The 27,293-nt window shown below is 41.0% G+C and overlaps 1 protein-coding gene and 1 pseudogene across 1 annotated transcript in view; one reads left to right on the top strand and one right to left on the bottom strand.

Moving 5' to 3' along the window:
• The window catches only part of Fam117b (family with sequence similarity 117, member B), a 72,343-nt gene that overhangs the window by 10,576 nt on the left and 34,474 nt on the right, over positions 1–27,293 (bottom strand). The window contains exons 2-6 of the mRNA NM_001037725.3: positions 25,569–25,720; positions 21,749–21,838; positions 16,338–16,451; positions 5,676–5,819; positions 4,062–4,287 (exon numbers count right to left, since the gene is read on the bottom strand). Coding sequence (NP_001032814.1) covers positions 4,062–4,287; positions 5,676–5,819; positions 16,338–16,451; positions 21,749–21,838; positions 25,569–25,720 — 726 coding nt within the window. The remainder of the gene's footprint in view (positions 1–4,061; positions 4,288–5,675; positions 5,820–16,337; positions 16,452–21,748; positions 21,839–25,568; positions 25,721–27,293) is intronic.
• Positions 22,309–24,367, top strand: Gm18829 (predicted gene, 18829; annotated as a pseudogene).

The raw sequence follows: 27,293 nt of genomic DNA, 5'->3' as shown, positions 1-27,293 counted from the left end.
TTAACACCCCAACAACTAAGACATTGCTGGCTTAAAAAAAAAGAATTAAACTTGCATGTAAATGTAAGAATAAATTATCAGTTTTGTTTCTTTTCTACTTACAAGTATCTACTGAGTCCTGGAGCACTGACTCCTCAGACTGCACACACACCAATCTGGCTACCTTGTATCTATATACTCAGCAAATACTCTCAGCATGTATTTTCCCCAGCACATGTATCTGAAACAGTTCTTCACTGGCTGCTTGCTATTGACCCTTGGCCTGCCCTGTATCTCTGCCAGTGTCTTCTTGCTGCTCCTCTGCTTGGTCTCTGCTTTAGGTCAAAGCTGCTATACATATCAACACTTCCTTCTGACCACAAGCTTCCATAACCAACAAGAAATAAATTCTACCATTTTTCCAAAACTCTCTATAAACTTACCTCAAAAGTTTCAAAACATTTTCCAAATGCACCCTATCAGAGGGAGGGACCATTTCATTACTCTGACAGTCAGGTCCAGTGTTGATTTACTCAGTTCATACTACAGTAATTTAAATTTCTTGGTATGTTATGTAACTGTTCTAAAATTTTCAATCTGTCTCTAAACTATAAATTTCTTAACAAAAGTGGTGCTATGACCCTATTTTTTAATAAAAGGAATTCACAGAAGTCATCAGTCATTCCTTTCTAAAAATCAAAAGTACCAGGAAAAAAAATTATGGAATTCATACAAAAAGGTAGAGCTGATGGGATGAGAAAGCCAAGGGGCAATTTTTGACAGCTATTTTCAATCCAACCTAGAATCTAACAATTTTTTTTTAGAAGTCCAATTACCAACAGTCTACAAATGTAGTTTAAAACCCAACCTGTTTTTTGTTTTGTTTCTTGAGACAGGGCTTTACATAGCCCAGACTGGCCAAAGATGATCATGAGTGATCCTTCTCCTCCATCAAGTGCTGGGGTTATAGGTATATACCATCACAGCCTGCTTTAATGCTCACCTTCCTCAACTATGGACCCATATGGTGTCCCATAATTGATTGTGGGTTACAAAAAAGCTGGCAAGAATGAAAGATTTCTTATGTAGAACAACCGAAGACAAAGCAAAAATCAAACACCCAAGGAAGCCCTGGCACCATAGCTGCACAGTGCACTTTCACTGCATGCTGGGCTCTGAGCAGAGCATGTGCTCTACACCGCACACTATCACACCACATGAACACAGGGTTCCTGAAATCCTTAAGCTTGGACTCAAGATCGTAAATTATGAACTACAGAGTTTTTACTGTACACACAGCTTTCTAATCTTATAAAAACATAATCGGTGCTAGGGAGAGAGCTCAGCAGTTAAGAGCACTCACTGGCTGCTCTTCTAGAGGACCTTGGTTCAATTCCCAGCACCCGGGGGACTGGAGAGATGGCTCAGAGGTTAAGAGCCCTGGCTATCCTTCCAGAAGTCCTGAGTTCAATTCCCAGCAAACACATGGTGGCTCATAACCATCTGTAATGGGATCTGATGCCCTCTTCTGGCCTGCAGGCATATACGCAGGGAGAACATTGTAAATTAATAAATAAATAATCCTTAAAAAAATTCTCAGCACCCATATGGCAGCTCACAACTGTTTGTAACTACGGTTCACTATATATGATACCCTCATACAGACATACATGCAGTCAAAACACCAAAGCACATGAAATGATATATATTAAAAACACGCGCACACACACAATTTAAATGTGAAAAAGAAAGATGCCTTAGACATTTTCTTAAAATTCTTTGTGTGGTATTTAAGTATTAGATTTTTAATATTGATGCCTGTATTTTTGAATTAAGTTTCAGTTTAAAAATATCATTACATGACTTTGGTTTGAGATTAGGACAGAACTTCAACAATGGCCCTATACAATATTCCACTGTTGTTTATTATACACTTATGCAAAGCAGCATTTTCAGCACTGACAATTATACACCCTGAATGCCAATCAACTCACAAAACCTCTGGGGATGCTATAAATTATCCTCAGTAGAAGAGTCAGCAAGACTGAATTCTCTGAGTGCATCTGTGGGTATGTACGGACATCAACATGGATACCTGGGACTGAGGCTCAGGTCCTCATGCTTGTATACTAGGTGTTTTACCCATTCAGTCATCTTCTTGGCTTCAAGATTTATTTTTATCTTAAATTGGGTGTATATGGTGCGTGTGCTCACACCCAAGCATACATAGGTGGAGGCCAGAGGGTGTCAAATGTCTCCCATTACTGAGCACCACCTTCCTTTGAAAAGTGTTTTGAGACAGGATCTAGCTCTGCAGCCTTGACTGGCCTTGGATTCACAGATCAGCCTGCATTTGCAGTGCTGGGATTTTTTTTTTTTTTTTTTTTTTTTTTTTTTTGGTTTTTTTGAGACAGGGTTTCTCTGTACAGCCCTGGCTATCCTGGAACTCACTCTGTAGACCAGGCTGGCCTCGAACTCAGAAATCCACCTGCCTCTGCCTCCCAAGTGCTGGGATTAAAGGCGTGCGCCACCATGCCCGGCTTTGGGATTATTTTTTTTAAATAGCTTTACTTATTATTAGTGTGTAGGTGTGTGTGCCACAGCACACACATGAAAACAGAGGACACCTGTGTGGAGTTGGTTCTCTTTCAGTGTGACTCTGAGTTTGAACTTCGGTTGTCAAGTCTTGCGTGGTAAGAGCTTTTACTTGCCGAACTATCCTGCCTCATTTGAGACAGGATCTCTCACTTCAGGACCTGAAGCTTGCCATGTTGGCGTGCTTGGGAGGCAGGTTAGTCCCTCCAGTGCAGGGGCTATAGACACACCCTACTGTGCCTGCTCTTCTGCATGGGTGGAGGACACAAACACAGCAATCTGTGATTTACCATCAGCTCACATTTGATTGGTACATCTCTTTCATATACTTATGTATTGTTATTTCAGGGAAATAACTAATAATTAACTAAGCCCTAAGTCAAAGTTCTGCTGTTGCCAGATTCAAATGCTGAGGTACCTGGGAGAGGCAGCCAGTCAGAATGGCATGCAAGAGGCTCTCAATACACTTCTTCTGAACTGAGCTGGACAACTTACAGACAGCTGTTACATCATTGTTTTCAAGTACATATAAAAACTATGATTAAGCTAACAGAATGTATTACTCTGATATAGGCCCATAAAAATAATCATATTTCTTTTCAAAGGTAAGATTTTATACTTAATATTTGGAATATTTAGGCTAGTTCTTATTGTATGTAACTCCAACCTTTAAAAATTTGTTTTGAAAATTTATCACGTGTATGTGTGTGCCCATTTGTATGTGCACTGACATATATGAAGAACCTGTAGAAACCAGAAGAGTCCCCTACATCTAGAATTATAGATGGATGTGGGTTGGTACTGGGAACTGAATCATGGTCCTCTGCAAGATTAACAAGTTCTCTTAACCACTGGACTACCTTCAGCCTTACTACCCCCAATCTTGACTTTGCTTTGAACACTCATTTAGATTTGAGATAAATCAAGTTAATCCTTGTTAGAAGTATCCTCAACAGCATTAAGTTGAAGGCTTCACATTTCATTAAGAATTATTAAGGCAATAAATTCCCAATGGGGAAAATGATTTAAAACAAAGTACTTTTCAGGAAAATATTCAGTTAGTCCAGTGCTTCTCAGCCTGTGAAACTCAGAACTTTTTGGCAAACCTGTATCTCCAAAAACTTTACATTATGGTTAGCACTCAGTTGTGAAGTAGATAATTTCATGGTTGGGCCTGACTACAGCATGAGGAACTGTTTTATAGGGTTAGAGCATTAGGAAAGTTGAGAACCACTGCATTAGTCACTCATAAGGTAGCTATATCCACCACAAATGCTGGAAAATAAAAAATACAAACAAAAGCCTACACACCCACTTAACTCAAGCACCATCAGAGCCCCTTGGCAAAGCTGCACTGTGCTCCAGTTGTTCTGACCCGGTGCCCTCCCTCATTCCTCCAACATGTGGGATCCCAGGGAAAAGATCAGGACAAAAGATCAAACAGGAGGTATGCCATTAGCTCTGGACGAAGCTCCGACCTACCGTACCTTTATCTCTGGGATCCGCAAGCAGATCATCAGCTGAACAGGGGCTCTCCTCACTGCCTTCATTAGAGATGGTGAGGAAGGATGTTGGGGACACAGACTGAGAGCGGCTGCTGTTGTTGCTTCCCTTGTCTGCACCCCCAGGGGTCTGTGTGTCAATGCTTCGTGTGCTGCTGCTTCTCTGTGCGAGGGGCGGAGGCGCACGATGACCATCTGGAATATCTTGTGGCTGTTACAAAATTTTAAAAATAGATGTTTATACCACTGATTCTGAAATTTACTAGCAGTATATCTATCCAGTGTCCACATTGCTCTGTGGCCAGAATCTCACAAATCAAATTCTAAGCTTGGCATGGTGCCACAAATCTGTACTCCTAGCACTTGGGAGGCCGAAACAGGAGGATTCTGATTTCTAGAGCAGCTGGGCTATATTGCAAAACCCCATTTCAAAAACAAGCAAGCATCCATCTTCTACTATCCCTGGGCCTTCCTGTTGCTCATTACTGACACCCACACCTAACCTCAGTGAGCAGCACTTTCTGGGAAGGATTTGTCTTCTCAGGGCACGGCACACTGGAGGGTCAACATCTGCTGACTAAATGTACTGCCCCCTAAATATCATGTACTGTTATTTCTAAAAGTATACAAAGGATTGTCACAGTAAAGGAGAAGCTTGGTGAGCCACAGGTCCCTAAGAGAGCAAAGGTGCTAACCAGTGACACAGGAGGCCCTTCATTCCTGGGCCTTCTTGCCCATTCTTCTTCTAAGTTGTTTTTTTCAAAGAACCCTTCCTGTGAGTGAAAGGTTAATCACAGCAGATCTAATTAGAGGGTGAAATCAAGGAGACATTTATGAAAGCTTGTGTGGCTCACACAGCAGACAAGCCAGCTCCCTCTACAACTTTGACTGACTTAGCTTTAATTAGTCAGGAAAAGCATACTCCATTTTATAGAATGGAGAACAGGGATGGGAGAGTTGTATATTTTTAAAGCTAAACCAAGTTTTGTCTTTTGTTTGTTTGAGAAAGGATTTCAGTTATATAAGCCAGCCTCAAACTGGAGGAGCTGTGGAATGACTGGGAGTACAGGCCAGCCACCACACCCAGCTGCCTTCACCTCCAGGGAGAAAATCCCACACACCTGTAGGGGCTTTCTCCAAACTAACCCCCCACAGCACTCAAGAACAACTGCTGAGTAAAAGTACTCTGGGCCACAAAACTCATTTTTCATGCAGATGCGAGTCAAGTCAAACCAAGCAGCCTACAAAAGTGGGGGGCAGACACCCCTTAGAAACAATTTGCTGTTCTAACTGCCCCACCCTCCACGGAACTAACTCCAACTTGTTGTAGGGAGTTAAAGCAAAATGAGGTATTTGCTACAAATGAAAACCAGTTTCTGCTAGAGGACCTGAACTAAGGTTGGGCCCATTCATTCTGTGAAATGAACAGAAGTTAAAATTCTTCAATCCCTTTCACGGTCAAAGGCTTTTATTTTCATTTATTTAAAAAAGTCAAATTTTCATTCTCTCAGTAAGAAATGTAAATACAGCCAACCGAATGTGACTCCTCAGAGCTCTGGAGTTCACAGCAAGCCTGCACTGAGGGTGGAGGCTACTTACAATCAGCTGTTCTTCCTTCTCCCCCGTCTCTTTAATTATGATCTCAATCTCCTGATTCAGCCCTTCCACACTGTTCCGGAACCGAGAACCAGACGACTTGGTGATGGGGCCAGCGGGAACGAGCGTGCTCTTTGGAGCAGGAGCCTTAAGAGGTGAAGAGGGAGAGGAGTTTTCAAGGTGGCATAGCCCAAAAACAAATCCAAAGGACTTCAACAACTTGAGAGCAACCGAATCTGCATCTTAGGTTATATGAAATGTAGTTTAGAGCTCAAAGCCCGACAGTCAAGACTGACTCAGAAATGTACCAACAGCTGTCACAAACTAGAGGTCACTAAGAGAACCCAAGAACAGCAACCTCAGATATGCTTTCACAAGGCCAGTGAGGTGGCTGAGCAAGGTGCCTGTCACCAAGCCTGACAATGGAGTTCAACAGACAGACAGGATTCATAAGGTAGAACCCACCGCATAACTGCAGATAACTTTCCTGTAATAGTCATTGTATGAATACCACTACATACATACTTAATATGTTCACCTCTGAAAACAAAAATATAAAATGTGTTTGTTTGGTTTTTTTCTTTTTGGAAATCCATCTTTGATTTTCTCTTACCCAAAGTGTTTTCATTGTCACAGTATTACTTTTTTAAAGTGACAGATTAAATAATTATATAATATTAACTGTCCTCCTAACAAGATGCTCAAAATAAAATACAAAACAGGTCTTATGAGGGTATCTGCTAATAGCAATGGTCTGAGATCTATGGCTACCTCATTCATTCACCTGGAAGAGGTGGCAGAGAAACAAAAGCTCACGTATCTGCAGGCACTGAGCTCCAGCTTTAAAACTCAATGGGTAATTTTACCGTCTGACTCAAACTTAGAATGAAGCTTTATTTCTTCTTTTACTTCTGCTCATCTTTAACATAAACAAACAAGCAAAACAAAAACACAGCAAACACAGTACAAGTATCCTTGGGAAGAAACAGGAAATCTGTGAGAAAGAAGCCAAAGGGAATTGACTTTCAAGCAGCTCCTGGCTGTTGTTAGTGTACAGCTCTCACTCCCAAGGCAGGGCTCAGCATCCTACCTCCTGGGCAGGTAGCTTCCTTCACATGTAAGGAACAGCTCAGTATTCTCATTCATGGTTTTGAAAGGAGGTAATCACCCCTGGCCCCTATTCTGCCCATAATGGACACACTGTTTCTTAACTAGTCTTTCCTAATTCTTTTTAAAAGTATGTCCTTATGATTCTCTCTTTTTTAAAGATTTATTTATTTTATCTGAGTACACTGTCAATGTCTTCAGAAACACCAGAAAAGGGCATCGGATCCCATTACAGATGGTTGTGAGCCACCATGTAGTTGCTGGGAATTGAACTCAGGACCTCTGGAAGAGCAGAAAGGAAAGACGGGGCTGGAGAGACTCTAATTTTAACCCCTTTGTTCACACATCTTTTCACATACCCCCAAGCTTCTCCAATATTATTTGTTTTTAATTTTAATTTTTTAAAATGTGTTATTTCTTTTTTTTTTATGCGTTTGTGTATTTTGTCTGCATGTATGTGGTGCACGTACATGCAGAGTCCACACAGGCCAGAAGAGGGCATCAGGAATTGGAGTCAACAGCTGAAAACTGCCATTTGGGTTCTGGGAGCTGAACCTAGTTCCTCTGGAAGATCAGGCAGTGCTGTTAACCACTGAGACATGTCTCCAGCCCCCAAATATCTAACAGTTATGTCCGACAAGTGGGTTTTTGTTGTTTCTGGTATTGGGTTATGTCTTTTTTGGGGGGGAAAGGGGGAAGGAGCACCAACCGGACAGGGTTAACTCAAGCAGGAGTAAAGTTCATGACACTCCTTGTTAAGCATCTTGAGTGCTAAGACTAGAAGCCTATGTCACCATACCTTTCATCCATAGATGGAAGACTTGTAGGTGACATCCTCTCATTGACAAGAACAGAGCCTATGCTACCTTTCTATTCATTCCTCTCTTCATTGCTTGCCTTCTCTACTCTCCTACCTCAACCTCAACCTCCCTCCCCGGCCCTCATTTCCTTATTCTTCAGAGAGATATTTATTTATTTGTGCATGTCTGTTTATGTGAGTGTGTGCCTGCAGATGCTCTTAACCACTGAGCCATGTCTCTAGCCTTGTCACTGAACTCGGGTCCTATTTGTAACTGCAATGAGGCAGGATGAAAGCTAGTCACTGGAGCTGGCTACCTACTGTTTATCTTAGGATTCCTAAGGACTTCCACTAACTCCTAGAGAGTTTTTATCTACTTTACTACCCTACTTTCTTCCCAACAGATGTAAAGTTCCAACATAAGATCAAGCAAAAGTTGTTCGGTTTTTTTTTTTAATTTAGTTTTATAATTTGTAAAATTATGTGTATGGTCCACTGTGAGTGCAGACACCAGAGTTCAGAGAGGTGTCATATCCTTTGGAGCTGGAGTTACAGGGAGTTATGAGTCACCTGATATGGATGTTAAGGAACTGACTTCGGATCCTCTGGAAGGACAGCAAGTACTCTTAACCACTGAGCCATCTTTCCAGCCCCAAATAAAGCTGTAAAAACTATAGGCACTTTAGGAACAAGGTAGGGGAAGGACAAAGCTAATGCTGCTTTGCTTCTGAGGACTCATGGACGGTAAAACAAAGACTGGAGAGGAAACAACTGAAATGATAGAGAGAAAGGAAACCAATGACTCACTGGCCTGCAGTGAAGCACACAGACATCTTGAGATGCAGTCAGCTTTCCTATGACCGATCATCTCATGTGTAACGAGGTGACAGAGAAACGTAACACAGAAGGCTAACAGCAATCTCAAACACTCAGGACACATAGTAAACTTACTAGTTTGTTTAGATTAACAGTTCTAAACCAATTGTGTCCTCCTCCTGCTAATTTCTTCAAATTGTCATACAACAAAAACAAGGCCTTGTGCTGGGTTTTCAGGCTTCCAAGTACTCCTTTGCTTTACAACTGCTAAATTACAGACGCAGGGAAAAAGAGCCTGTAAGGGGGAGGTAATGTGCCACAGCATGAGAACACATTAGTAAGCTTGTCTGTAAAGAAAGCAGAGAGTCGTCCTCAGCTGCCATGGTAAGAAAGGCACACAGGGCCCTGGCAGGGGAGCAGCTGCCTCCCCAATTTGGATTTGCTGAGATTTCCTATCAGCAAAGCAGGGAAAGATGTTAAAAAGTGTACTGGCTAGTTTTGTGTCAACTTGACACAGCTCGAGTTATCACAGAGAAAGGAGCTTCAGTTGGGGAAATGCCTCCATGAGATCCAACTGTAAGGCATTTTCTCAATTAGTAATCAAGGGGGAAGGGCCCCTTGTGGGTGGTACCATCTCTAAGCTGGTAGTCTTGGTTCTATAAGAGAGCAGGCTGAGCAAGCCAGGGAAGCAAGCCAGTAAGTAACATCCCTCCATGGCCTCTGCATCAGCTCCTGCTTTCTGACCTGCTTGAGTTCCAGTCCTGACTTCCTTGGTGATGAACAGCAGTTTGGAGGTGTAAGCTGAATAAACCCTTTCCTCCCCAACTTGATCTTGGTCATGATGTTTGTGCAGGAATAGAAACCCTGACTAAGACAAAAAGATTTTCTTAATATCTCCTTAGAAGCAACTATTTATCAAAAATCTAATGTCTCAAACAAAGGGGAAAAAAAAAAAAAACAGAGAAGAAAGGAGTGAGAGCAAGTCATTCTCATAAGGCCCGTGCACCTCTCCTCTGGGTAAGCGGTTTTAACCAGCACTTTAACTTAACTATAACTTAACTAGCTGTCACCAGGAGGTTAAAACAAATGAACTCACCCAGCAACCTGAGAAGGACTTCTTAGTTAAACCTAATGTAACTATGTGGGAACTAAAAAAGGGGCCCTGGGGAAGAGGGGGAAGGGAAAAGGCCCACGCCCCGTCAGAGTTTTCCCTATTCTCTGGTCTGTCAGGTGTGAGAGGGCTGCTAACTACCTCCACTCATCCCTGGGTGGGCATTCCTCTATCCCACTCTTCAGGGGGTGGCCAGGGGTAACCCTACCTGGGAACCCCGGAGCTACTTTGCTAAAGCCAGCAGGGTTATAGAAGAGAGGGATGAGGGAAGAGGTTCCCAAGACCTGCGAGAGTGCGCACAGCCTTGATGGGCAGAGACTCTCTATGGTTTAAGAGCTTTATTATAGAAAGGCAGGGGGTAAAGGGGTAGGGAGACTGAGGGGTAAGAAACAAGAGAGACAAGTAAGAGAGTAAGAGAGCAAGGTGGGGCCGAACAGCCCTTTTTATGGTCTTCACTTTTGCTAGGTAACTGGGGAGTTTAGCCTGAAGGTCAAAAGCTTGGGCCATTGCCTAAGTGACTACTGACCATGCTTCTCTTGTGGGGGGAGGGGCCAGAGTTCCAGGAGCATAAGGGATCACCTACCATATCATGAAGGTGAATTATCACCATTCTCGGGGTTCAGACCTCAGCTCAACTGGAGACCAGCCTGCAATTCCCCACATAACTACTGAAGATAACATGAGGAATTAGTCCTTTATTTCACTCCTCATATAAACTACATTCTAACAAACATCTGAAGAGAATAAAAATAATCTTTTATTTCAAGGTATTTTACTTTAAGGAATTTTTTTCTTTCTTTTTAAATTCTGGCACCCCCCTCCTACTACACCCCTTTTAGGGAATTAAATAACGAGAATTTGTTTTCCTGGATCAAAAGTGGTTTCTCCAATAATGTGAATTCTAAATATAAATCGGTATACACAAATGTAAGTAGGTTATCAGATTAGCTGAGAATTCCTCACATCTAAGAAAGTTTAAAATATTTCTCTCATCAGATCTGTACTTTGGAAAAAATATAAAATGCTTACTGTTTTCCCAATCTCTCTCCTCAGAGTAAACACTTCAGTAAATTCTGGCCCACTTAAAGCTTTTAATCAGACAGCACCATGTCATTCTCTATATACCCACGTGACATTTGGAATGTGGTGGGTTGAATGAACACAACCCCCCAACGTACATATATTTAAATGCTTGGACCTCTGTTGGTGGAATGGTTCGGAAAGAATCAGAATATCAGAAAACATGGCCAATAGTAACTTTGAACCTGTTTCTAGTTAGGGTGTGGCTGTGGCAGACTTTAATACATACCTTTCATCCTTCAGGCTGGAATACAAGCATGCCTTTAGTACACATCTTTAATCCCAACAATGAAGGTAAGGTTAGTTTGTAGAAGGAAGCACCCATGTTTGAAAGTGATGACTAATTGAGTGGCATAAAGTGATGAATCAGAGAAAGATTTGACAGAATGGGATATGTCCAACTCTCATGAGAAGAGAGATGAAAGGGAAGCTACTTAAGGGAGAGGCAGACAGCACAGGAGGAAGAGGGTACAGTACAGGAACATAGAGTTCTCGGAGAGCAGTGCAGTAGAGTTGAGAGGGAGAGTAGAGCAGCACAAGGAGGGAGACAGAGGCAGTTTTACCAGAACAATCGTACAGAGAGAACAAACTAGACACAGGTGAAGGCAGAATGAGCCAGAGAAGGAGCCAGATTAGAACAGATTTCCAGAGTTAGTATGAGGCCAAGCAGAGCAATTCAGGAGAAGCTGAGAGAAACCAGATTGAATCAGGCAGCTTGGGGAGGAGTTTTGAGTCAGAACAACTGAGTTAAATCAGCCAGCCAGAGCGCAGAGAAAATTCGGAAGGGGTGAGCTTATTCAGAATAAGTCTCAGAGGCTGAAAACATTCTAGGCCTAGATTACATTGTAGGAAGCTTCCAGAATTAGGCCAAGTTTAGCAGACTGAGGCAGCAAGCCTTGGAGATGACTATTAGTATAGAAAAATAAAGTTACTTTTACAGTATCTACATCAACACCTAACATGAATGTCTGCTTCACAGCATGGGGATGAGAATGGGATCAGACAGATGAGTCTGAAGCATGGTAAGGTTGTCTACCAGAAGTTAGACAAGTAGAGCTAAGAAAGTGAAATTTCTGAAGGGTAAAAACCTACCTGGAATGGAGTGATACTAGGTATTTCAAACATAATCTAGGACAGGTCCCATGCTCAGGAGTAGTTGCCCAACACAAAAAGGCCTCTTGTGGGTTTGTTTTTTTTTTTTTTGGGGGGGGGGTTGCTTATTTGTTTGAGAGAGAAAGAGAACATGAAATTGGGTGGACTGGAAGGCACTGGGGGGAGGGGAAAGAATATGATCAAAACATATCATGTGAAAAAGTTTAAGAAGAGCTGGTTGAGGTATGTGTTTCATATTGGTTCATTTTGATGTGATTGAGAGAACTGGCTAATCTTGGAAGAGGCAGGTTCCTCAGCAAGGATCTAAGATGCCAAGCATCAAATACAAAAAGGAAAAAACTCTGCCTTGAGCTGAGAGTGGTGGCTAAGACCACTAATTCTACCACTCAAGAGGCCGAGCAAGGAGGAATGTGCCTATATTTGAGGTCATGCACAGTAATTTCTAGGCCAGCCCATACTATAGAATGAAACATTGTCTCAAAAACAAAAACAAACCAAAACAAAACAAAACAAAGGGGAAATAAAGACTTGCTTTGATAGACAATAAGGATGTTGAAAAAGTCTGTTCAAAAAAATAAAACCAAAGGCAGGTGAAAACTGCTCCTTGCAACAGCCATGACAGAAGGCACACAGTGAGGGTTCACTTGGGGATCTCCATGCCACCTTGAGGCTTCATGGTCCGTCACCATTATTGACTTTCAATGGGTGATAAACTATGTTCTTTCTCATCTGGCTCATCTTCTCTTCAGCGTGCCTACATTACCGCTATCCTTGGTCACATGTATCACAGCAGTACATAGTTTCATTTCTAACCCTAAAAAATTGCACAGCAGCCCTGATGGACTGGCACACAGACTCCAGTGCAGCCAGCAATCCTCATTTCTCAGAAGAAATGTTTGTTTTTTTCTAATCTCACTGTCTCTCCATCCTCAAACTACTGTGTCATTAGCCCAAAGAAATAAGGGGATCCTTGGGAAGAACGTTTTTGCTTAAGGCTGTAATGGCAGCCAGAGAACAACTGTATGGCTTTTAACTCTCACCTTGGAAATCAGTTCTTGTGGTTGTGAAAAGCTGGCGTTCTACTCTCTGACATCTGTGCAGCACTCAGACAATTATGAAATTGGCTGCTGCACTTCCTACCCAGACTCTGAAGGAATATTATCCTAAAGCACCTGAGGACCTTATCACTTCTGAAAACCAAGGACGTGAAAACTTCACATCTAAGAAACTTAGCAAGAGTCATTCTCCCCACCAACAGTGCTCCTTCAACTCCCAGAGACAGAACAACAAAAAATGAGCTTGTGAGGAAAACCATTCAGAACTTAATATAAAAAAAAAAAAAAATCTGTTAACTAGAGACTATAATTAACAACTGTCCTTTCATTGCTAAGAGATAATAAAACAACCTCAAATGTCAATTTATATACTTTTTCGTGTGTGTGTGTGTGTGTGTGTGTGTGTGATCCTATCCTGGAAGCCCCCAGCTTAATCGAGCATCACACTGAGGCCTGTTTCTTCTAATCAATTTCAGTTGTAGCTTTTGTAGGTCTTCTATTCATTTTGATTTGCATCCGACCTCCCCCAAAGTATTTTTTTATTTTTGACAATTTCATACATTTATATAATTTTAGCAGTTTCACCCCCCATCAACACCCTATTTTCTCCTCTCTTATCTACCCCTTTCCCTGCTAAAACACTTCTACCCAACACGTCCCCTCCCTAAGCCCACGTCTTCTTTTCTATGTGACCTACAGTAATTTGTTTTTTTGCTTTAGCATAAGTGACAGGTTATACACTTAAGCAAAAGCAACTTATCAGGTGGCTGCACCACTCAAGAAATGCTACCTCTTCCTCCAACAACCATCAGTTGCCAATAGTCCCTCAGTGAGGTGCGGGCTTTGCTTCATAGGCTCCTCCACCACTGCATAATGAAATGTTGATGAGTCCAGCCTCATGTGGGCTTCATGCAGATAGCCAGTGCAGTGAGTTCAGAAGCCCAGAATCTATCATGCCTGGAGGTTATCTTCAAGTAGACATTACCCTGATTCTTCTACTCTCTCCAGTCCCTCTTCCAGAATGTTCCTTGAGCCTTAGAGGCTCAAAGCTGTCTTGTTGAAGGCTGAGCTCTGCTAATCTCAGTGCACTGGCGGTTCTGGTCTGCATTAGCTGCTGCACACTGCAGTCAGAGGCTTCTCTGATGAAGAGGAGGCACAGCACAAATCTAAAATGTTGACCTTATTTAGGACCCTGTTTCTACTTTAGTATGTACTTTCAGATAAATTTTTAAAATTGTACTTCAAAGACTAAAATGGCCCCAGTCTTTATTCATCTCTCCATCATTACTGTATTTTGGCAGCCATCATCAGTTAGCAAAGTGTGAAAACACAGAGACTCATGTCAGAATGTCTAGGTGAGACGCCAAGCCTGTCTCATATGACCTTTAAGATAACTGACCTCTCAGGGTCTCAACTTCCTATTAAGTGGGAGTTAATAATATTAAATTACAATATGAAGATTAATTGCCAATAATAACACAAATCCCGAGGGGAATGCGTGTCATTTAGTAAGCAGTTCAGCAGTTCCACTTCCTAAATGTCAGTCGGTTACTTATCCTAGGCAGTTCAAAAGACTCCAACTAGTACTACCTTCTCACCAGTGTTAGGTCTCTACAGTATTCCAGGTCAACTCTGACTCCTTACTCACAATTCTAACTCTGTAAATGATTCCTGGATTGTATTATTTGTCCTCTACTAAATTCATTCTAAGCCTACAGTGAACACTATAAAATGCATTTGGGATCATGAGTCTCATTTCCAACATTAAAAAATTAATGTTCTTTTGTACAACTAAGATGAAGACACAGTGTATTACAACAAGTCTGTGAAGACTTCAAGGTCTGTCTGCTATTTATCTCCTAATCTTGTACTGCCACCCTACTGGAGCCATGACTTTATCTGTTGTTGGGCTAACTCCAACTATATTTCAGGGATCAACCAGATAACATTTTCTCTGAGAACCCTTTCTGGATGGCTCGTCCTCAGTTCAAAGAGAAGTATCCCTGCACTGTGAACTCTTTCTATCAACATATTTACTGTACATTATTAGAATTAACTAGTTACTTACATCCCTCAAAAATAAGATTTGATGGGGACATGAGATTATTTCTTTATTGCTACTTTTCCTACAATACCATCAGATGGTAAGTATTAATAAACTATTCGATGTTTAGTCTTGATAATGTGCTTTTTTTTCCACTCAAGAGAGGACCTACCTAAGCAACATCATATCAATAACTTAATATGCTCTGAGAGTCTCAAATAAACATCAATATGACTGATGTAACAGTCAAGATGCATACGTGTCTGATTTGGGGTTAGTTATCAAATATAAAGATTCAAGATAGATAAATTTTCTTTTTTGGAGGGAGTGGGGTGGGAATGAGGGTAGGAGTGATTCTCCAAATCAGAGATCTTCTTGCCTCCGCCTCCTGAGTGCTGGGAATAAAGGCACAGCCAACCTCCTCCTTTTTTTTTTTTTTTAAACATGTGTATTCGTGTGTGTGTGTGTGTGTGTGTGTGTGTGTGTGTGTGTGTGTATACACACACGTGTGAAGATCAGAGAACAACTTAGGAGAACTGGTTCTCTTCTACCATGTGAGTTCTGAACCTGAGCTCAGGCTTGGGAGGCATGCTACCCTCCTAGACAACTCACAAGACTTAAGCTTAGTAATTTTTATTAAGAAAATTCAATTGCAGCTGGGTGGTGGTGGCACACACCTGTAGTCCCAGCATTTGGGAGGCACAGGCAGGTTGATCTCTATAAGTTCAAGGCCAGCCTGGTAACAGAGTGAGTTCCAAGGCTACTCAAGAGAAACCTTGTCTCAAAAAAAAAAAAAAAAAAAAAAAAAAAAGGAAAATTCAATTTTTAAGGAACAATATTGTGAATAACTTTTCAATTTAAAAATTGCTGAGTATAAACTAGGTGTAGTGACACACTCCTTTAATCCCAGAACTCAGGAGACACAGGTAGGTGGATTCTGTGTTGAAAGCAAACTGTTGATTGTATTTATCTTTTCTTTGCCTCCAGAGAGCTAGGGCTAAAAGTAAGCATCACAATGCCTGGCCCACTTAGGTTTGAGAAAGCTCTTGCTACAAATAACTCTCCTGTCTCAGCCTCCTAATACAGATAACAGCCTTCTGTCAGTATACCTAGCTAAAAATTCTCACATTAATAAACTGGTATTCAAAAATCACTTCAAAACCTTATCAACTCCTACAATGTACCATGTAATTTGATAAAATTTGATCTTAACTCTGAAGTGACCTGGAGTAAAAACACGATGGGGAATAAACACAGAAAGTGGGTGTCTGTGAGTTCATCGTGCTCTACATAGTGAATCCCAAGACAGCCTAGGCTCTGGAAAGAGACCCTATCTGGAAAAAAGATTCCCAAAGCAAATAAATGAAACTACTTTTAAACTGTTAACAGGATACACCTCCCAGATGAAACTATTTTGTAGATTTAAGGGAGGGAAAAAGGCTGTGATTTATGAGTTAAACCACTGTTTCATACATGGTTTTGGATATTCTAACCTAAATGATTACAAACAACCTAGAAGAGAAGCAATCTCTTTCCTTACCTGGCTCTGGTTAATAGCTGCATGGTTGCCATGGAATGGAGACTGCCTTTCTTTATCTCGGTGGTGACGACTGCTGTGTTTGCTTCTCTGCAGTTGCTGGCGTAATTTTGCAATCTGAAAGGAAGAATGGGCAGAAACAGTGTTTTTCACACTAAACAAAAACATATTCTTGCTTAATAAGAACCAATGAACTCACCTGTAATACTCTGAAATTTTAAACCATACTATAAAATCTAATTGCTCAATATTTTTATGCACATATATGTATGGATCTAAAGAAAAACAGAAGTACATTGAACATTGATGTTAATCTTGAGGTTTCTCAAGTATTAAACAGTTTTCAGTATTTAAATTATGCTTAGAAATAACTAAATCTCTTGTTGCCTTTACAAATGCAAAAATTAAAATGATATTTACAAATCAAGCCGAGTGTGTATATCTGAATGAGAAATATCTTCCAAAGGCTCATGTATTTGAACACTTGGTCCTAAGTTGGTGATGCTGTTTTAGGGAAGTTATGGAACCTTCTGGAGGTAAGCCTTCCTGCAGAAGGTGCATCGCATGGGGGACAGGCTTTGAGCTTTTATAGGCTTACTCCACTCTGCTGTCTCTGTTTTGATGAAATGAGATATTCATCCTCTCCCTCCCCTCCTTCTCTCTCTCACCTTAAGCAAATAAAATCTCTTCTCATCAAGTTGCTTTTGGTCAAAATGTTTTATCACAGCAACAGGAAGGAAACTACAAGAACACCAAGCCATAAAATACACTTAAAATAAAATCTTTAAGTATCGAATACAGTTTGCTGTTTTCTGAGCCAGGATCCCATTAGCCAAGTATATCAGCTACTTTTGTATTATTACTGTGATTAAATATCATGAGTCAAGATAATACAAAAGGAAGAAGTTTGTTTGGGCTTGCAGTTATAGAGGGATAGTGGCCATGATGCTGTTAGCAAATAGGTGTTCCCACTGGCCTGCTCTCAGGGACCTAGCAGCAGCAAATGTCACCACCTGCCACCACCAGATAACGCCAGGTGTCTGCTGTGCATAAAAGGGCCTCCAGCTACCTCAGATCTCGATGTGTATGTATGTGTATGTGTCCTGCCCCCCCCTCCCGTCTGCCTCTATCTCTCCATCATGTCCCCACTCTGGAACAGCCTTTAGTTCTCCCTTCCCCCAATAAACCTCTTACAGTAGATGTTTTTCTCAAGGGCACAGCTTGGCACAGGTCTGCCATCTTACCCCTTGCTGCAATTCTATCCTATCAGATTGTGGAGCAAAATAGTGGCTAGAACAAGAAGCTGAAAACTTGCATCTTTTATTACAAGCATGAAGCAGAGAGCAAACTGGGAATGACACATGACTTGTAAACCTCAAAGCCCATCCCCAGGGACATACTTTCTCCAGCAAGGCCACACCTTTTAAACCTATCCCCCAGCAGTGCCACCAACTCAGACAAAATATTGAAATATAGGAGACATTCAATCAAACCACACATCAAAGTTAGCCCCCAACTCTTGGTCATCTGCATCCTATTCCCAAGTGCTGGGATCAAAGGCATGTGCCAACATGCCTAGCTACAAATCCAATTTTAATGGCTATCTTATTATTCTCCTTTGACTGAATTTTTCTCTTTTACTTCTATTATGTGTAAACTGAAATGATATTAATCATATACACAGAAAACAATAACACAAAGCTATCCGAAATCAAGTTACTAAATTTCAAAAACACTATCATATGCAGAAAAATGCCAGTTTCTTTTTTTTTAATTAAAAAAAAATTTTTTTTAATTAGGTATTTTCCTCGTTTACATTTTCAATACTATCCCAAAGGTCCCCCATATCCACCCCCCCCAATCCCCTACCCACCCACTCCCCCTTTTTGGCCCTGGCGTTCCCCTGTACTGGGGCATATAAAGTTTGCAAGTCCAATGGGCCTCTCTTTGCAGTGATGTCCGACTAGGCCATCTTTTGATGCATATGCAGGTAGAGACAAGAGCTCCGGGGTACTGGTTAGTTCATATTGTTGTTCCACCTATAGGGTTGCAGTTCCCTTTAGCTCCTTGGGTAATATCTCTAGCTCCTGCATTGGGGGCCGTGTGACCCATCCAATAGCTGACTGTGATCATCCACTTCTGTATTTGCTAGGCCCCGGCATAGTCTCACAAGAGAGAGCTATATCTGGGTCCTTTCAGCAAAATTTTGCTAGTGTGTGCAATGGTGTCAGCGTTTGGAAGCTGATTATGGGATGGATCCCTGCATATGGCAATCACTAGATGGTCCATCTTTTTGTCACAGCTCCAAATTTTGTCTCTGTAACTCCTTCCATGGGTGTTTTGTTCCCATTTCTAGGAAAGGGTAAAGTGTCCACACTTTGGTCTTCCTTCTTCTTGAATTTCATGCGTTTAGCAAGTTGTATCTTATATCTTGGGTATCCTAAGTTTCTGGGCTAATATCCACTTATCAGTGAGTACATATTGTGTGAGTTCCTTTGTGATTGGGTTACCTCACTCAGGATGATGCCCTCCAGGTCCATCCATTTGCCTAGGAATTTCATAAATTCATTTTTTTAATAGCTGAGTAGTATTCCATTGTGTAAATGTACCACATTTTCTGTATCCATTCCTCTGTTGAGGGGCATCTGGGTTCTTTCCAGCTTCTGGCTATTATAAATAAGGCTGCTATGAACATAGTGGAGCATGTGTCCTTCTTACCGGTTGGGATATCTTCTGGATATATGCCCAGGAGAGGTATTGCTGGATCCTCTGGTAGTACTATGTCCAATTTTCTGAGGAACCACCAGACTGATTTCCAGAGTGGTTGTACAAGCTTGCAATCCCACCAACAATGGAGGAGTGTTCCCCTTTCTCCACATCCTCGCCAGCATCTGCTGTCACCTGAGTTTTTGATCTTAGCCATTCTGACTGGAGTGAAGTGGAATCTCAGGGTTGTTTTGATTTGCATTTCCCTGATGATTAAGGATGTTGAACATTTTTTCAGGTGCTTCTCAGCCATTCGGTATTCCTCAGGTGAGAATTCTTTGTTCAGCTCTGAGCCCCATTTTTTAATGGGGTTATTTGATTTTCTGGAGTCCACCTTCTTGAGTTCTTTATATATATTGGATATTAGTCCCCTATCCGATTTGGGATAGGTAAAGATCCTTTCCCAACCTGTTGGTGGCCTTTTTGTCTTATTGAAGGTGTCTTTTGCTTTGCAGAAGCTTTGCAATTTTATGAGGTCCCATTTATCGATTCTCGATCTTACAGCAAAAGCCATTGCTGTTCCATTCAGGAATTTTTCCCCTGTACCCATGTCTTCGAGGCTTTTCCCTACTTTCTTCTCTATAAGTTTCAGTGTCTCTGGTTCTATGTGGAGTTCCTTAATCCACTTAGATTTGACCTTAGTACAAGGAGATAGAAATGGATCAATTCGCATTCTTCTACATGATAACCGCCAGTTGTGCCAGCACCATTTGTTGAAAATGCTGTCTTTTTTCCACTGGATGGTTTTAGCTCCCTTGTCAAAGATCAAGTGACCATAGGTGTGTGGATTCATCTCTGGGTCTTCAATTCTGTTCCATTGGTCTACTTGTCTGTCACTATACCAGTACCATGCAGTTTTGATCACACTTGCTCTGTAGTACAGTTTTAGGTCCGGCATGGTGATTCCACCAGAGGTTCTTTTATCCTTGAGAAGAGTTTTTGCTATCCTAGGTTTTTTGTTATTCCAGATGAATCTGCCGATTGCCCTTTCTAATTCGTTGAAGAATTGAGTTGGAATTTTGATGGGGATTGCATTAAATCTGTAGATTGCTTTTGGCAAGATAGCCATTTTTATAATGTTGATCCTGCCAATCCATGAGCATGGGAGATCTTTCCAACTTCTGAGATCTTCTTTAATTTCTTTCTTTAGAGACTTGAAGTTCTTATCTTACAGATCTTTCACTTCCTTAGAGTCACGCCAAGGTATTTTATATTATTTGTGACTATTGAGAAGGGTGTTGTTTCCCTAATTTCTTTCTCAGCTTGTTTATCCTTTGTGTACAGAAAGGCCATTGACTTGTTTGAGTTAATTTTATATCCAGCTACTTCATTGAAGCTGTTTATCAGGCTTAGGAGTTCTCTGGTGGAATTTTTAGGGTCACTTATATATACTATCATATCATCTGCAAAAAGTGATATTTTGACTTCTTCCTTTTCAATTTGTATCCCCTTGATCTCCTTTTGTTGTCTAATTGCTCTGGCTAGGACTTCAAGTACAATGTTGAATAGGTAGGGCGAGAGTGAACAGCCTTGTCTAGTCCCTGATTTTAGTGGGATTGAAAAATGCCAGTTTCTTAATCCCACTAATTTTATAAGTCTGATGTCTGTATATATTTTGAGATGCATACAAACTCTATTTAAAGCAAGCCTTGCATCATCAGGTTAATATATGCACATTTTCTGTTCAAATATTTTTTTTTTCTTTTGAGGGAGGGGACGTGGTTCAGCAGGCTCAAAACTCAGCAATCCAATCCTCCTGCCTCAATTCCCTGACTACTGAGATTATAGGTATACACTAATATCTGACTTCAAACCTTTTTTTTCCCCCAAATTAACATAGTAACCTTTTCTGTTGCTATTTCTCAAGTAAATGGGGGGAAGGTACACTAAAGCTGTTAGTGGTAAAGGGCTTGCTGCACAAGCACTAACAGTTGAGTTCAGGTCTCCAATTCCCATGTTCATCTACTGTCCTTGTGCTTGGAGTGATGGACCAGCTGGACTCCAACTTATGGATGCAAACTATTTTTTTATAAGGACAGAACAAGTTTATTTCTGTTTGCTGCAAAATTCAAGTTGACATGCTCTCTACCCTACAGAATTAACTCATACCTTGCATGTACCCTGATAAGATGTTCTGCCAAATAATTTTAAAATGTTCAGCTAAGTTCCTACATAACCAAGATTCCTCAGAAAATCCCTCAATTCCAGGAAAGCCCTCTAAAAGTTCAATGCTTTTATTTTCAAAAGTATTTCAAACCCCATTTCAGAGAGATAACCCCACTGGACAGAAAATAAGGCTTGCCTAATTTGACCAAATAATTTAGGTGATGGTGTTTACTGTCATTCAGTGGGATTAACAGGAGGTGGAAAAAAGACAGATGGATCTCTAAGGCTCACTGGTCAGTCAGCACAACTAAAACATCGGTAAGTTCAGAGACCTTATCTCAAAAAGGTAAAAGTAGCCAACCCCTGACATCACCCTCTGCTTTTCACACTTTCATGAAGGCACACATATCCTCACACAGATATGCATGCACACATAAATACCCTCCCCCTGCACCAGGAAAATGACATTTGCAGCCCACAACTTTAAGGAACTAGCAAATTGGGAAAGCCAAACTTCTGCTTCCATAGAACATTTTGCTGACCTCTTTAAGCTGTTCTGTGCTGCCCCAGGATGATGAGCGCTTATGAGACCCTTTCTTCTTTTCATATTCTTCAGCCCATGCACTCTCGGTCTATTGTAGAAGGGAAAAAAGTTATTTTAACAAAAAGTATTTAACAACAGCACACCAGACTTTTTCTATTAAATAATATATGCTACAAAAAAATTAGAGCTGGTAAAACTGTTTTAAATTTTTAAAGATTTTATTATTTTATGTGTTATGAGTGTTTTGCCTGCAAGTCTATATATGTATCTTGTATGTGTTTATGGATTGTTGTGAGCCACCATATTGTGCTGGGAAATAAACCCCAGTCCTCTGCATGAACAGTGCTCCCAAGCACCGAGCCATTTCTCTAGCATATTTTAACAATCATAAACTACTCATCAGTATCTTAGCATCAGTTGATTATAATCAGTGTTAAGCTGTATTTTATTTCTTTTACTAATAAGGTTATTTGTAAATTCTGAACTGGCCCAGTGGAACATGTGGAGAAGAGGTTGGGCCAACATGGAGTGCAGCATCTAACAATCACCATCTATCTGCTTTCTATTGTACCGGCTCTCCCAACAGAAAGCTTGATTGCTATTTACAGTTCCAGTTTCTAAACAAGAAGTGACAAATTTTCAGCTTTTTGTGAATTTTTTACTAGACAACAACAATGACAAGTCAGGACCAGACATTAAGGTCAAATCCAGAGACTGGCAGAGAAGCTTAGATGTATTTGGTGGTGAGGGTAATTAGTGCTGGTCCCAGGACTCTAAACCTCAAACTAAACAGATTTAGTAACATAGGCACTGCTGCAACAAGTAATTGAAGATGGCTCAAAATATGGATTAAAGAGACTGCTTTTTCTCAATTCTTCCCCAGAAGATGGTTGTGGTTAAATTCAGTCCACCTAATGGTGAAAAAACAAAACAAACAAACAAAAAAAAAAAACAAAACCTTTCATGTTGGGATATTTACAATTCACCATCATAGGAAATTTTAAATAAAATCTAAAAGAAAGTTTAGGATATCAAATAACAAGAATAAAATTAATTTTTTTAAGAATAAAATTATTTTAAGCAGGTTTAGTGATGCAGGACTTTAGTCCCAGATTTCCTGGGAGGCAGGCACAGGCAGGATATCTGAGTTGATATTTGAGGCTAGCCTGGTCTACAGAATTCCAGGACAGCCAAGGCTACACAGAGAAACTGTCTTGGAAAACAAACAAAAAAAAAGAGTAACTTATTTTGGAGATGGGGCATACAGTGTGGCATCCTGGGAACTGGTTTCCAACTGTCTGGTTATGAAGAAAAGCTCAAGTCCAATCCTTTACAGGATTGGACTTAAAAACTCTTTGAAGTTCTAAACAAATTAATAAAGAAGCAACACATTATAAAAACATAGCAAAATTGATACATGAATTCTTCCATTGACTAGCACTGGGTGGCATGCAGGTGTTTTCATAGTGTCAAAGATTTCAGGGCTTGAGCACTGAAGAGTACATTCCAATTTACAGGTATCTAGAAATATGCTGATGAATATTCAGGAGAATCATTTTATTATAAAAAGGCTCAAAATATCTTAAAGTTGCTGGACTTTAAACAAAAGACTTCTACAGATAACAATATAGGGAAATGTAAATCTTTCTTCTATCTACACTGTGATGTGAAGTAATGGAACTTCCCTTTATGTAACTTAGATCTTGCAGCTACTATATAGATCACACAGGCAAGTATAATTCTGGTATAATGATTTATATGACAGATAAAGGGGCGGAGGCATTTTCAACACATATTCCAAGTGGTGGGGGTCATGGGATGTGAACAGGCAGAATGGTGCTGGCATGTAACTTCTGGGATAGTGAAGAGAATGCAGGCTCAGAGGTGGTGCCACTGTTCTGGGAGACATCTTGGGTGACATTCAATCAAGGAACATGATTAATAGAACATGGCTTCCCATCATTGGGAGGAGAGGCCCTGGGTCTTGCAAAGATTATATACCCCCCAATACAGGGGAATGCCAGGCCAGGAAGCGGGAGTGGGTGGGTTGGGGAGCAGGGCGAGGGGAGGGTATAAGGGACTTTCAGGATAGCATTTGAATTGTAAATGAAGAAAATATCTAATAAAAAAATTGTTTAAAAAAAAATACATGGCTTCCATTAAGATAAAAAGAAAACAAAAACCAAAACCAAAAACTAAAATTAGAGAACCCACAGGAGACTGTAGACAGGGTTGGGCTCACAACTCCCATCACCCAGTTCTTCAGAGGTTTACTCTTATTTTATTCATCAGTTCAACAACGTTTCCAGAGTCATGGGGACACCAGAATCTTCCTATAACATACCCAGGCCTGGCTCCCTAGATGGAAAAGCCTTTTGGATGTGGTTATCACAATGGGCTTCAGCATTGCCTATTTACAAAAGCCATGGTCTGTTTGGATGCTCCAGCATCTTCAGGTCCAATGAGGTACTTTAAACACAGGCACAGCCATCTTGCAGGGGTACCAGGTGGCCCTCCTGAAGTGCCCAGGCCAGGCTTTATGTTTTCAGGCCTGTCTGTCTATTCTATCCTAACCAATAAGATGACATTTCTTGGAGTAAGTCCTCTATGTCGAATTTAGTTTGTAATTACAATTTTTCAATGCAAAAACTTAACTGCAAACAGTACTAGAAGTCTTTGCAGCCTTTCATTCTCCATTACCAAGAGTGCAATACTGTGCTGCTGATCCACGGCTTTGCAAATGCTCCTCAAAATCTCCTCAAGCACTTACTACTCAGGTATACGGTTGCTGTTCCTGAGAAAACAGCAACAGTGAGCCAGACACAGCTTCACCTTACTGGGATTCACTGTCTAGTAAGTATGAAAAACAATGGGTAAATGATTGTACAAATGTCTAATTAATTACAATGTGGTAATACTATAAAAAGAAACTCCAAACTAGCATGCAATCATGAACTGCTTGTACAATATTGGACTTCAATGTTTGTTTGTTTGTTTTCCCAAGACAGGGTTTCTCTGTGTAGCCCTGGCTTTCCTAGAGCTCACTCTGTAGACCAGGCTGGCCTCAGAGCTCTCCCTGCCTCTGCCTCCCAAGTGCTAAGATTAAAAGCACATGTCACCACCTCTAGCTGGACTTCAACTCTTTAACTATAAATTTATAAATTATTATATGTTAACATTCTAGCATCCTCTTAATTAGTCAATTTGATAGATGTAAAAGTATGAAACTTCACTTTCAGACTACCATTTGTTGAGATGTTTACATTTATGGAATCTATTAGCAATGGAGCCAGTAAATGGGCTTAGTAGTGTATGATAGCGCACTGCTGACCTATGTTTAATCCCTAGAATTCATGTAAAGTTGGAAAGTGAGAATTGACTTCACAAAGTTGTGCTCTAATTTCTATATGCACTCAAGCACTCTACAGTATAAGCATGCAGATATGTGAGCACACACACACACACAAAATCAACAATGTAATATAGCTCTCCCAAAATATAAAGGTTTTGGGGGCACAAAAATAAATGGTATGCAGAATAATCCTCTACTACAAATTTTTGAGTCTAAATTCCAGACATGAAAATATTGTGAGAATGTAATCTAACTTCTAAGGAATAAATAAGGGGAAGTATGTTCGCAATTATATATTTCTATGGGAGTTACTTTTGAGAACTTTTAGAAATTCATGCTCCCAGGCCAAACAAATCCAGACAAATATCTGGAAGGTAGGCCTGGAAACCTGTACTTCTCAAAAGCTTCGGAGGAAATTCTGGTGTGCACTCAATGCTTCAGAGAAGAACAAGTAAGAGAAACCTACCTGTGTGGCCTTGTCCCTCATGCAGGGTGCGGCTTGCCCACGAATGTCTCGGGGCCAGTGCCCAGCAAGGTATGGAGCTGCGAGGGTATCCAGGGAAGATGTGCGTCGGATAATGCTGGAGGAGCTTGAGGAAGGCGGGTGTGTTTTGTCACCTAGGTATAAAGCAAAAGTGTTCATGTAAAAAAATTTTAAGCTTTATAGAAGTTCTTCAACTTAAATATGCAAAAACAAACAAGTAAGAACAAGGCAATAAACAAAGCCCAGACCCAATCTAAAACACTGACCACAAAAATAGAAGAACAGGTATTGATAACACAACTCACAGTTGATTCCAAAGGGCTAAATACTATCATTTCATATGTAGTATATTTAAAATAAACTGGCCGGGCATGGTGGCGCACGCCTTTAATCCCAGCACTTAGGAGGCAGAGGCAGGCGGATTTCTGAGTTCGAGGCCAGCCTGGTCTACAGAGTGAGTGCCAGGACAGCCAGGGCTACACAGAGAAACCCTGTCTCAAAAAAACTAAATAAATAAATAAATAAATAAATAAAGCAAATACTGTTAGTTCAGAACCTTTAGGCTTCAGCCTTAGCAACTAGCTATGCATACTCTTAAGTCTGACTCTAAGAAGACAACTAATAAAGACCCTTAGAAAATACAGTTCCTGACTGAGAGAGGTCTGGTGTGGGAAGCCACATGTGCCGTTGCAGAGTGGCACTGACTACTGCTGGCCACCACGCATAAGTTTGGACAAACAACCAATGTGTACATATGCAGTAAAGTTTTTTGCAAAGACACTGCCTGGCCCGGGCATGATAATGAGGTTCTGTAAGGTACTGAGAGTATAACCAATCAGATGTGAGACATGCAAATGAGGTATGATAATGAGGCTCTGTGAGGTACTGAGAGAGTAACCAATCAGATGTGAGACATGCAAATGAGGTATGATAATGAGGCTCTGTGAGGTACTGAGAGAGAGAGTAGCCAATCAGATGAGGAACATGCAAATGAGGCATAGTGCATAACCAATCCGGGTGTAAGACACGCCTCTCCTAGGCCTATAAAAGCAGCACCAGTTCTGGGCTCAGAGTCTTTTCGCCTCTACAATCAAGCTCTCCCAATAAACGTGTGCAGAAGGATCCTGTTGCAGCATCGTTCTTCCTGGCCAGTTGAGCGCGCGCAAGAGTCTGGGCAAACAACACCCTAACAGTGGTATGGTTTTTTTTTTTTTCATGTGCTTACATCCACTCTAATTTGATAGCACTGTCTTTATTTTTTTAATTGGATATTTTATGTATTTACATTTCAAATGTTATCTTCTTTCCTGGTTCCCCCCGCCCCCCCATCACCTCCCTCCCCCTGCTTCTATGAGGGTGCTCCCCCACCCACCCAATCCCGACTCTCCGCCCTAGCATTCCCCCTACACTGGAGCATCAAGCCTTCAAAGGACCAAGGGCCTCCCCTCCCATTGATGCCCAATTAGGCCATCCTCCACTACATAGATGGCTGGACCCATGGGTCACTCCATGTATATACTCTTTAGTTGGTGTATTAGTCCCTGGGACCTCTGGGGGGGGGGGTGTCTGGTTGGTTGATATTGTTATTCTTCTTATGGGGTTGCAAGCCCCTTCAGCTCCTTCAGTTTTTTCTCCTCCATTGGTGACCCCATGCTCAGTCGAATGGTTGCTTGGCTGCGAACATCTGAGTATCTATCTCTGTATTTG

This window comes from Mus musculus, chromosome 1, assembly GCF_000001635.26.
Source record: "Mus musculus strain C57BL/6J chromosome 1, GRCm38.p6 C57BL/6J".
Classification (NCBI taxonomy): Eukaryota; Metazoa; Chordata; class Mammalia; order Rodentia; family Muridae; genus Mus; species Mus musculus.
The sequence above is the reverse complement of the archived record's forward strand: the minus strand, read 5'-3'. Positions and strand labels throughout refer to the sequence as shown.